We start from the raw sequence: 13294 nt of genomic DNA, 5'->3' as shown, positions 1-13294 counted from the left end.
CGGCCTTGGGCTGAGGTGCCCTTGAGCGAGGCACCTAACTCCCAACTGCTCCCCGGGCGCTGTTCGCATGGCTGCCCACTGCTCTGGATATGTGTGTGTGCTCATTGCTCAGGTGTGTGTGCATGTGTGTGTTCACTGCTTCAGATGGGTTAAATGCAGAGAGGAATTTCACAAGTGTGTGATGAATAAAGTTGTGCTTTCTTTCTTTCTTTCTTTCTTTCTTTCTTTCTTTCTTTCTTTCTTTCTTTCTTTCTTTCTTTCTTATAAACAGCCGAGTTGCTCCAAGCTTCCACTACGTCAGGTCATTGCATACATCACTTCTGCAGGAGGTCCAGCTGGTATTTTAATAAACATAAATTTTTCTAGAACACGATTTGGTCTCCGAAAATTAATGTTTGACTGTTGAAATCTACGAATACTTTTACTTAACATAAGAATAAATCCGTTGGAGGATCCCTTTAAAGTAATGATGGGTGTCGTTTCTGTTTACTTAGCTGAGCGGTTCTTGACATAATATGGATTACTACAGTTGTGGAACAGGGCTATTTACTGTATTTTTATTATTTACTATTTACTGTTTGAGCTCAAACGCATTAAGAAGGCAAGAAATTGCACTAATTAACTTTTGACGAGACACAGCTGTTAATTAAAAAGCATTCCAGGTGACTACCTCATGAAGCTGGCTAAGATAATGCCAATAGTGTGTAAAGCATCATCAAGGTAAACGCTGGCTACTTTGAAGAATCTAAAATATGGAACATAAAGCACTTTTTGTTCACTTTTTTATTTCATAGTTTTGATGTCTTCAGTATTGTTGTACAGTGTAGAAAATAGAAAAAAATGCAGAAAAACCTATGAATGAGTAGGGGTGTCATAGACAGTGTCTGTTTATAATAATAATAATAATAATAATAATAATATTATTATTATTATTATTATTAGTAGTAGTAGTAGTAGTGTGGTTATGTCTACTAGTTAGGTGTATGCCTGCGGCTGACTGGCAACTACTAGGTGTATTATTCCAATCATAGTCACCTGCCAAGCTTTGTGTGTGTGTGCGTGAGTGTGTGTGCATGTGTGTGTGATATATCAGAGGGGGCTGTCTGCTGTTTGCTATAAAAGCCGTAGCCACTGAGGGAATCTCTTCAAGCAGAACCAAGCTATCCTCTGCTGCTGGCATTTCACACACTCATACTCAACCACACACACACACGCACGCACATACACAGAGCAGTCAGACGTTGGATTGTAGGAAAAACAGCAAACAAACAGAATTGAACTGAAGAAGACAAAGCTGATGGAGAACTGAGGGACAAGTTGAATTTTCTTGTTTGATATTTGATCTAATCCTCCATTTCTTTGGGCTCTGAGCAGTGTAACTCCAACGCTCTTACACAAAGCTTCAGTGTTGCCTTTGAAGATGATTTTAAGGCGATCATACGTTCTCACACTGGTGCTTGTGTCCTGGTGTGCTGTAAAGGTGAGTCTTAAATTTAAAATCTAGAATGCAGACCTGAAATAGTATTTATTAAAAAGATCTCAAGTATAATCCCTAATTGTGAGAGAAATTAATTCCCCTGGATTTTTGTCCTAACATGCGTACAGTTGGAAATATATATATGAAGTACCATTGATTAGAGTAATTAAAAAGTGATTATGGAATAATTATTTGATTAAAATAATTTGTGCACAGTTATGGATTAAACTTATGGTCCTGTCCTGGCTTTGAAGAAACTCTCTGCACTAATCACATGTGACAAATGTAGCTTGGAGTTTAGTTCGGGTTTTGCCTTTGAGTTTCAGCCCAATGAACTTCAGGGGAATTCACTGTCATGAGTGATCACAGGAAGTATTTTTCTTACATTTGGAATCAGCTACTGTCACACTGTTCAGAGATATTTGAAAAGGTGTGTTATATTATTAGATACATTACTTCAATTATAGATCATTACTAATTTTGCAAATAAATATCTTGCTGAACTGTATTGCTTGCCACATGATGCTTCATCTTCTCTCCTTGTTCTTTGTGTACCTTTGTTCCAGATCCAGGGCGAGTGTCCACGTAAGTGCTCATGCCCCTCATCTCCACCTTCATGCCTGCCTGGTATCAGTGCTGTGCTGGACTCCTGTGGCTGCTGCAGGGTGTGTGCCAGGCAGTTTAATCAGGACTGCAGTGCCACTGAGCCCTGTGACCACATCAAGGGGCTGCGCTGCCATCTAGGGGCCAAAGGAGACCCAGAGAGAGGCTTGTGCCGAGGTGAGGGGGCATGTTCATGTCAGAAAAACAAACTCTAAGCTCATATGAGAACAGAATATGTATCTTGGTATCTTGTTTTAACTGTCATGTCCTGTTCACTGTGTATCAGCGGATGTCCTGTTGAACCAATCCATCTCTTTTAGTTCTGAAGCATTGCAATTGTGAACTGTAATGTTCTTAATATTTGATGCATTTTATTTTGATCTTGATGATTAATCAGACCAACAATATCAACAGAAACACAAACAAAAGTGCTCAGGAATCCTCCTGTGTGCGCAGATCGGAGTGCAAATAATAAAAACAAGATAAGTTATCTTGTGTTCTATACATACAAATCAAGTTTGAACATGTGTTTCACCTTATTACTCTTGTCTCATCTGGTCTTTTAACTGTATATAATTTTTTGTAATTTGTAAAATAAATATGATTAAAAAAGATCTTTCATGTTTATTATAGCGAAATATAGCCAAGGATTATTCATGTTTATGTTTCATGATTTGTAATGGATCATAAAACAACAACATGACACTGGTTTCTGAAAACATAGTTATGTCTCGTTCTTCACTATCTACCGTGAGTGGGCCGAGTGGTTAGCGTATCTGCCTCTCGACTGGGAGATCGTGCTTTCTACTCACAGTTGGGTTATACCAAAGACCATCATAAAAATGGTACCTGCTGTCTGGCAAGGCACACTGCAATACAGATGTGAGTGGGGAAGTCAAACTCTCGCAGTTACCAGAGGACTGTAACCCTAGCTGTAGAGGGCTATAGAAACTGAGCTCGGCACCCACCGATTGCATGGCGCAGGAAGGACTTTAGACTTCTTTCACCATCTAACCCTCAATGTGTACCCATGCTTTCCCTGAAGCACAATTATTAACGCTACTTCACTACTTCCACTCAACAGCCGAGGCTCAAGGTCGGCCGTGTGAACTGGATGGCCGAGTCTACCAGCACGGTGAAGACTTCCAGCCTAGTTGTGAGCACCGTTGCACCTGCATGGATGGTGTGGTGGGCTGTATGCCTCTCTGCCCTCACCATGTGTCCCTCCCTGACTGGCGCTGTGCCCGGTCTCGCCTCACCAAGTTACCTGGACGCTGCTGTCAAGAGTGGGTGTGTGATGATGACAACCACATTGCTGAAGATGACACAATGCTCGAAAGCACGCCTCATGAATATGAAAAACATAATGACATCACCAGTAATGAACTGTTAGTAATGGCACCGACACCATGGGACAGCAGTGCAGGAGCACCATATCATGGTAGGTGGATGGCAAGAGGGCTTCTCCAATAACCGCATACTGCATGCAGGCCAGATTTCCCTTCTGTACATTTATAATAATATAATACTTTAATTAAATTATTATGCATTTGTAATAATATTTATTCATGAGATCTTATGATTACTGATGATGCTCTGTCCCTGTTGTTTATATTTAGAGTGGATTTCCTCCACACAATCCCACGTGCCCGTCTCACCGACATGCTTCCTGCAAACCACTGATTGGTCACCTTGCTCAGCAACCTGTGGAATGGGCGTGTCCAGTAGGGTAACCAATAGTAATGCAGAATGCCGGCTCATCAAGGAGACGCGTCTGTGTCAGATCCGAGAGTGTGGCAGTAGTCTACTGGCATCATTACCACTCAAGGTGAGTGAAGAACATAGGATAACATTACATCATTGTGTACTGTACTTAGAGAAACTGTTACAGTATGTTAAACTGGGAGCCAGGATAATCTCAGCCTAGTGCGGGACTGGTGTGGTCTGGTGAAGATGATAACCCTATAGTAGCCAATGATTGCACATACTGCAAAGTGTTCAGATCCTGGACTGAGTCTGTAAAGAACAGTGTTGCAATAATGCAGGGACAAGCTGCAGAGAGGGAACAGAGGAACAAAGTTTGGTAATTAATTTTGGCCTGGTAGCATTTCATATATGAGAATCAAATACCAGGATGAAGTTTAACGTGATTCAGAGGCTTCCAACCTGAGCTGATATAGATGTAATGAAGTCAGAGGTAATCACTGAGTGGGGCTTTATTTTCTTTAGGGTGGCTGAGGATGCAATCAGTGTGACCTCAGATTCGTTATTTGAGCCTCAGAACATTTGCAATCAACCAGGTCTTTACATCAGTCAGGCACCCAAACAGTGTAAAAGGAGGCAGTCTGTGTGAGGGGTCAGTGTATATACACTCACCGGCCACTTTAATAGGAACTTGTTCTTGATTCTCAGATTCCTGTTCTTGGCTGGCAGGAGTGGAACCCAATGTGGTCTTCTGCTGTTGTATGCTGAGATGCTTTTCTGCTCACCATGGTTGTAAAGAGTGATTATATGAGTTGCTATATCCTTCCTGGCAGCTCAAACCAATCTGGCCATTTTCCTCTGACCTCTCTTATCAACAAGGCGTTCATTTCCACCCACAGAACTGTCGCTCACTCAGTGTTTTTCGCAGCATTCTTTGTAAACTCTAGAGATTGTTGTGTGTGAAAACCCCAGAATACTCAAACCAGTCCATCTGGCACCAACACCCATGCCGCAGTGAAAGTCACAATTTGAGATCACAATTTTTCCCATTCTGATGTTTGAAGTGAAAATTAACTGAAGCTTTTTATTTGTATCCAGTGGCGGCTCCTGAATTTTTTTTCAGGGGGGGCAATTTTCCCCCATTATGTCTACACGGAGCATAAATGTCCACAGGACTAAAGTAAATTGACCTAGGTAGCAAGTCAATAGTCAACCAAACCCAGAAAAACACCACGGTCACTGGAGCCCTCAGTTTTGTCTTTGCCTCGTAGAGCTAACGCGAACACTCCACAAAATTTCACGCATTGGGTGAGCCGGTTTAATATGTGCCTGTTCTTGCTCACCTCATCGTTGTGGCGGTGAACTGCTAGCCTGTAGCCCTCATCCGGTTGTGTAGCAATGTTCACTCTCCCAAAAGCTGAAAATTTCAGGCAGCTGCCCATGTGAATCTTTGATGACTCATGTTTTTTTATTTTCTCCAACAAATGATGCATGTCCGAAACTCCAGTGACCGTCCAAGCAGTGTTGTCCGTGGAACCACCTCCAGGGTGGAAAAGTAAGCAGGGGTAGCAGAAAACCACTGAGGCGTCCTTGCAGCCAGCTCACCAGGATTTGCACTGGGACCATGTTGAAGTAAAACCTTGAGTATATGATTCCCCCCCTTGTCAAAATTTGTTTTATGTTTAGATTTGGTCGAGGGGGGTCCAGCTTGTTCTGTTGCCAATTTAGCTAGATTTGATCGCTGACTAAATGGAACTTCTTTTAAGGACCACACTGAATTGCTTTCCGCATCCATAGACATATAAACATAGACGCCGCATTGAGCTGGTGGCCCCGTTGCTGGGATACGTCAGAGTGTCCGCCATATTTGATGTGGCAAATCTTCCCCGTAAACCAATGCAAGTAAATGGACTGAACTTCATAAAGCCCCTTTCTACAATAATATTTAACTCGATGCCTTTTATTCACCCATTAAGACACACACGTATATATTTGGGAAACAAACAGGCATCAAAACAACACATATAACTTTTAATGTGATGGTTATGAATAGTGTGCGAAATACCCTGTACACTGCAAACTAGCGACAGATACGCGATAGATAGCTCAGGTAAGCTAATCAGTCAGCATACCGTAGCAAGCTACCAAAACCTGAGGCCACAATAACCAACCTACAAGACTGAATATGATAAATGATGGAAATAGTGTAAAAACTGGAAATAGTGAATTACAATAAAAATGTACTGTTTTATTTATTGAGTCACCACACAGACCTACTCTCGTTGAATAAAGTGAGCTGAATGAGCGCCAAACTGAGTTCGGCCAGGTTCTAACGTCATACCAAAACAAAATACATCACTGATTCCTTCACATTCAGAAAGGTTAAAAACATTCATCATACATTCAAAAACGTTCATCATAGTGTGGCACTGTATTATCTAATTCTCACTGCTTATAACTATACACCTACCCGGTGGAGATGAGCTGGGAAACTGAAGACTGAAGGAACAGTATTGAAAAGTATTTTTCCAGTCTCACCTGTGAAAGGTAATCCCATGTGATCTCGTTCGGATGGTAAACCTGTTGGTACAATTAAACGCAGCACATGAATGAGGCATCTTTATTCTCGGCTACTGTCTAGACGCTATACCAGAGATGGTTGAAGAATCTCCACTTTGCCACATCCAATATGGCGGCGAGGATGACGTATGATTCTACGCAGAATGCGGCGTCTATGTTTATATGTCTATGTCCGCATCCATCTCACCTCAGAAACTGAGTGGATTGAACGCAACTTTGCCGCGCTTCGCAGTGACGTAAGCACGTTAGGGCAAGCCCCCCCGGAACCCATAGAGATTGCATTGAAGTGTCAGTCAGGAGAAAAAATATATATTAACATGGGACTCTATCAGTGAACTCTTGGGTGATTTTCAGCGTGACTGAAATCGCCCCAAAAGGGGTGGTACTCTAGAAGCAAGACCACCCTGATTGGACAATGATACCCAGAGACACATTAAAATGGCCTCGAGCAGCGCTGGTGAAAGTTTGTTTTAAAAAAAGAAGAAAAACTTTTTTTTTTTCGTTTTGGCAGTGCGTCGCCCAATCGCCCTTATGCACCAGCCGCCCTTGTTTGTATCTGCATAATATTATGCATTGTACTGCTATGAACGGATTGGCTGATTCAAAAAAAGTCAAAGTCCCTTCCACACCAAGATCTGGTCTTCCTAGGCAGTCTCCTGTCCCAGTACTAACCAGCTCTTTGAGGCGTACAGGTGTGGCACCAATCTCCGTTTCTATAGCCCTCGGCCTCTCGCTTATACAGCTAGGGTTACAGTGGGGGGCTAGTCCTCTGGTAACCGCAGGAGTTTGACTCCCTACTCGCATCTGTATAGCAGCGTGCCTTGCCAGATGGCAGTAGATACCATTTTTTTATTATGGTCTTTATTATTATTAACCTGACCGTGAGCGGAACTCGCGATCTCCCGGCTGAGAGGTGGACACACTAACCACTAGGCCAACTCACAGTCATTGGCTGATTAGAGAACTGCATAAAACAGTAGATGTATGGGTGTACCTAATAAAGTGGCCAGTGACTGTATAAATCTGCATTTCATCAGTATAACAATGGAATTGTAGACCACGCCATGTAATGATGTTGGTAAGGGGGAAAGCCTGTATTTAATGAATAATATCAGACCATGAACTGAGCCTTGGGGAAAAGTGAGAAAAGTCTGATTAAACCCTGTCAGTTTAAACAAACTCCAATCTCGCAGAGATATACACTCAGTAAGGAATAAAATTTTTTTACTTGGTGCAAGATGGCATACTGCAGCAATGTCCAAAGGAAGTACAGTGGTGCTTGAAAGTTTGTGAACCCTTTAGAATTTTCTATATTTCTGCATAAATATGACCTAAAACATCATCAGATTTTCACACAAGTCCTAAAAGTAGATAAAGAGAACCCAGTTAAACAAATGAGACAAAAATATTATACTTGGTCATTTATTTGTTGAGGAAAATGATCCAATATTACATATCTGTGAGTGGCAAAAGTATGTGAACCTTTGCTTTCAGTATCTGTTGTGACCCGCTTGTGCAGCAATAACTGCAACTAAACATTTCTGGTAACTGTTGATCAGTCCAGCATACCGGCTTGGAGGAATTTTAGCCCATTCCTCCGTACAGAACAGCTTTAACTCTGGGATGTTGGTGGGTTTTCTCACATGAACTGCTCGCTTCAGGTCCTTCCACAACATTTCGACTGGATTAAGGTCAGGACTTTGACTTGGACATTCCAAAACATTAACTTTATTCTTCTTTAACCATTCTTTGGTAGAATGACTTGTGTGCTTAGAGTCATTGTCTTGCTGCATCACCCACCTTCTCTTGAGATTCAGTTCATGGACAGATGTCCTGATATTTTCCTTTAGAAATTGCTGGTATAATTCAGAATTCATTGTTCCATCAATGATGGCAAGCCATCCTGGCCCAGATGCAGCAAAACAGGCCCAAACCATGATACTACCACCACCATGTTTCACAGATGGGATAAGGTTCTTATGCCGGAATGCAGTGCTTTCCTTTCTCCAAACATAACGCTTTTCATTTAAACTAAAAAGCTCTATTTTGGTCTCATCCGTCCACAAAACATTTTTCCAATAGCCTTCTGGCTTGTCCATGTGATCTTTAGCAAGCTGCAGACATGCAGCAATGTTCTTTTTGGACAGCAGTGGCTTTCTCCTTGCAACCCTGCCATGCACACCATTGTTGTTCAGTGTTCTCCTGATGGTGGACTCATGAACATTAATATTAGCCAATGTGAGAGAGGCCTTCAGTTGCTTAGAAGTTACCCTGGGGTCCTTTGTGACCTCACTGACTATTACATGCCTTGCTCCTGGAGTGATCTTTGTTGGTCGACCACTCCTGGGGAGGGTAACAATGGTCTTGAATTTCCTCCATTTGTACACAATCTGTCTGACTGTGGATTGCTGAAGTCCAAACTCTTTAGAGATGGTTTTGTAACCTTTTCCAGCCTGATGAGCATAAACAACACTTTTTCTGAGGTCCTCAGAAATCTCCTTTGTTTGTGCCATGATACACTTCCACAAACATGTGTTGTGAAGATCAGACTTTGATAGATCCCTGTTCTTTAAATAAAACAGCGTGCCCACTCACACCTGATTGCCATCCCATTGATTGAAAACACCTGACTCTAATTTCACCTTCAAATTAACTGCTAATCCTAGAGGTTAACATACTTTTGCCACTCCCAGATATGTAATATTGGATAATTTTCCTGAATAAATAAATGACCAAGTATAATATTTTTGTCTCATTTGTTTAACTGGGTTCTCTTTATCTACTTTTAGGACTTATGTGAAAATCTGATGATGTTTTAGGCCATATTTATGCAGAAATATAGAAAATTATAAAGGGTTCACAAACTTTCAAGCACCACTGTATGTTCAACAATCCATAATCAGCCACAAGCAACAGGGGCAGGTTTCCCAAAAGCCTCTTAATGCTAAGAGCATTTTAACTAGGAGAGAGAGTGTTCATTGTGCTGCTTGGTCGAACATTTAACGATGACCTTTGTGCTACGATGCTTTTGGGAAACTCGGCACAGTTCAGTTGTAACCCTGACGTGTCAGTAAACTCAGACCGAAACTCCTTAAACAGGTCATTGGAGGCAAAGTGTTCTTTGAGCTGAGCTGCTAGAGTATGCTCGAAGAGCTTGCCCAGAAAAGTCATGTTAGAAATTACTCTTAGAAATCTGTAATTACTGAGTTCCTCTGGGTAAAGAAGCCCGGGGTTTTTAAGAAGTGGAGTGATTGCAGCCAGTTTAAAGTTGGTGGGAACAGAGTCAGGAATAAGAGGAATGCTTATAATCTTGGTTACGAGTGGACATGCTGAGGGAAGATGTGTTTTGACTAGAAGACATCCAGGTTGGAAGTGGGAACACTGGATGCCTTGATCAATTATGCAATATTTTTCCAGTGGTATAAAAATAGAGAAGGGATGGAAGATCACTGAAATGGCAGATAAATATTTTTCTATTACGCTGTTTCTTTTCTTTTTTTTTCCAAGTCAGAATTTTAGTAGTCAGAAATAAATTATTAGCAGGTGGGAACAGTTTATTGTTAGTGTGGAAAAGAGCTCTTGGGTTTCTCTGGTTTCTCTATACCACTGATGGCAATGGTATAGCAGTCGGTCTTGGCTTTCTTAAGTGTCTCCTTGCACTGTAGAACATGATCTTTGTAGGGAAGTGCATACATACTGTATATTGCTAAGCCTAGCTTCCTGCTGAGGTGTTTGCTGACATAATTGGTGAGCGTTGCTTTCATATTGTCAAACTCAGGACTACACCAGTGTACAGGATGAACGAAAATCACAGCATACATTCTGAAGCACGTGTTCTGGGCTGATTTAGGGAAGCAGAATGAATATTAGTAGCTATAAGCTGGTTATAATCACAATTAATGGAAACTGCTCAAACAAGCAGCAAGGGTAATATTTTTTACTTTTTAAAATTGATATTATAGTGTGTTAAATGTCTTTGTGAGTGAGATAGGTAAATTAAACAGTACAGATTAAGATATACCAAATCAATGCTACAGAGGTTACTTGGTGAAGTTCAAAATGAGCGCATACTATCCACTATTTTCAGTATGAGGGAGAGAGTACTAGTGTCGTAAAACTGCTTCACATTTCCTTCCTGTTACATGAACCTACTATCACATGCTTTATAACAAACGTACTTTTTCTGTACCTCCTCAGAAAGGGAAGAAGTGTCAGAGAACCGTAAGACCACGCGAGCCAGTTCCCCTGACATTTGCTGGATGCACCACTGTGAGCCACCACCGGTTGCGTTCGTGCGGCTCATGTGTCGATGGCCGCTGTTGTGAGCCCACTCTCACCCGCACGGTGCGCATGCACTTCCACTGCCCACAAGGGCAAGAATTCACCCGCAACATCATGTGGATCATTCAGTGCAGCTGCACTCAGAGCTGTAGCACCCAATCATCCACACAGCACCCAAAATCCATTAGCCTGCCCAATGATATACACACATTCAAATACTAGACCCGCCCACACACACACACACACACACACACACACACACACACACACACACACACACACACACACACACACACACACACACAGCATGTTTCCATCTATTCCATAAAGCAAAACAGGCTGCATTTTCATCAAAAGACCAAAACTTTTAAAAACTACAGGAATTATGCATAAGATAATAATAATAATAATAATAATAATAATAATAATAATAATACACAAATTATTAATTCTACAAATGTATAATGTTTCAGCTAATGATAATGTATTCAGCAAACTTTCTATTTCATATTAGGTTTGTACAGCTGGTGCATTTTCGTCATGCTATTGATAATTTTTGATAACTACTGGTCATAGACAATCAATTTTATTGATCATAGACTATTGTTTGTGGCAGCACGGTGGTGTAGTGGTTAGCACTGTCACCTCACAGCAAGAAGGTTCTGGGTTTGAACCCAGTGGTTGATGGTTAACTGGCTACTCTAAATTGCCCATAGGTGTGAATGTGCAAGTGCACAGAAAGGAACCGGCCACCCTACTGCTGCAATTCTGGCCAAGCCAACTAAACATGGTTCGCCTCAAGCCCGGATCGGGTTTGGCAGTGACGATGAGACTATTGTTCATAGACAATCAATGTATAGATATTTTCCATTGACATCAAGTTTTGTCTTGAGAAACAGTTTTGGTGTTCCATTTACACAGCTGTATTCCATTTACCTCAGAAGTCACAAGTCGGAGCTGGGAATAGCAACACATTCGAGTTGACACAACTAGCCAGGAAAACAATTCCAAGAATTAGCATAGATGACTTGCAACCACGTGATCAAAATGTGCTCCGTCATGAGCGTCTGCCATGATGGTGGATATACAAAGCAACTAGGATGGCAGCCGCTGAAAGCATGTCTGTAAACAATGCTGAATTTTCTCAGTATTGCCATGATTTGAATGGTCGAGCGAAGATTCAATACAAAGAGAAGCTAGATATGTGTGGTTTTGACCCATATTATTTAAAAAAAATCAGACTTTTCTGAAGATAAGATGCTTCTACTGACCATCGAGTACCCAGTTTTCGTGTTCTATCTGATTTGGTTGCCGAAGTGTCAAGTCTGACCTTGGATGAAACATAGCCCATTTTCTGAGTGGGTGCCCAGTCTAGATTGTTTCTATTGTATAATTTTGTTGGCGCTCCTAGAAGCGAAATGTTAACACGTTAAAATTATAACAACGACTGAGTGAACCACAACAAGAGAACACTCATTTTATAACAAAATTCTAGCAACATGAAATAAAATTCTTCCACGATATTATTGAGAAAGCTTTTGAATCTCACCTGAGATAAAATGGTTCCTGCAAACACGAGCTGTTTTGGTTTTAGCCTCTGTTAGATTAGGCCTGCCGATGTTGTTCAGCTGTGCTCATCCCCTCTCCATACTTCCTCGCCTTCTTTCCGAATCATGGACAGAATTCTAAAAAATCGGCTCGTACCATGGTCACGAGTACTGTTGTGACCACAACCATATACAGCACAAAGATATGGCATAGCTAAAAGAACGCTTAAAGAAAGTTGCGCATGCGTGACTATGTTTTGATAAGAATGTCGCTTGACCTCGCATTTGTATATCCACCAACATGGCTGACATCCGGGTTTCTATTTTGCTTTGACATCACTTGCAAGTCAAGGATAGTTCTAACCAGTTTAGCCATTGTTAACAATACCAGTTGATAGCAATGAATTACACGGTATTTTGCACATACAAACACCATAGCAACATGCCCACAGATAGAAGTTACACAGTACTGTGTGTATGACTGGTTTAATGAAACAGAAGTGCTAATAAACAGTATATTACTACAGCTTTCACTACTGTTAATGCACACAGCAGCCATTTTGGATTTTGACATTGGGTATGGTGAGGTTCCTCTGACTTTTCAAGTTGGAAATCCAACTTCAGGAGGCATTCCAGTTGATAATTCCGACTGAGAACGCGGAAGTCCTGACTTCCCAGCAAAAATGAAACACAGCATATTATACCTACTGCTCTACCATTCAAATACCTATGTGTATACACACACACACACACACAAAATATCTCATCTCATCTCATCTCATTATCTGTAGCCGCTTTGTCCTTCTACAGGGTCGCAGGCAAGCTGGAGCCTATCCCAGCTGACTACGGGCGAGAGGCGGGGTACACCCTGGACAAGTCGCCATGTCATCATAGGGATATATATATATATATATATATATATATATATATATATATATATATATATATATATACACAAAATATATATATATATATATATATATATATATATATATATATATATATATATATCCCTATGATGACATGGCGACTTGTCCAGGGTGTACCCCGCCTCTTGCACATAGTCAGTTGGGATAGGCTACAGCTTGCCTCTGACCCTGTA

At 41.2% G+C, this 13294-nt stretch overlaps 1 protein-coding gene across 1 annotated transcript; it reads left to right on the top strand.

Annotated features, from left to right (window-relative positions):
* Positions 1-1165: 1165 nt before the first annotated feature.
* ccn1l1 (cellular communication network factor 1, like 1) lies at positions 1166-13013 on the top strand. Its single transcript, XM_060912427.1, has 5 exons — positions 1166-1480; positions 2044-2257; positions 3165-3521; positions 3700-3908; positions 10562-13013. Exons 1-5 carry the CDS (start codon positions 1421-1423, stop codon positions 10865-10867), a joined length of 1146 nt encoding a protein of 381 aa, XP_060768410.1. The 5' UTR covers positions 1166-1420; the 3' UTR covers positions 10868-13013.
* Positions 13014-13294: the final 281 nt, after the last annotated feature.

This window comes from Neoarius graeffei, chromosome 28 (assembly GCF_027579695.1).
Source record: "Neoarius graeffei isolate fNeoGra1 chromosome 28, fNeoGra1.pri, whole genome shotgun sequence".
Lineage (NCBI taxonomy): Eukaryota > Metazoa > Chordata > Actinopteri > Siluriformes > Ariidae > Neoarius > Neoarius graeffei.
Note: the sequence above shows the minus strand (reverse complement) of the source record. Positions and strands in the feature narration are given on the sequence as shown.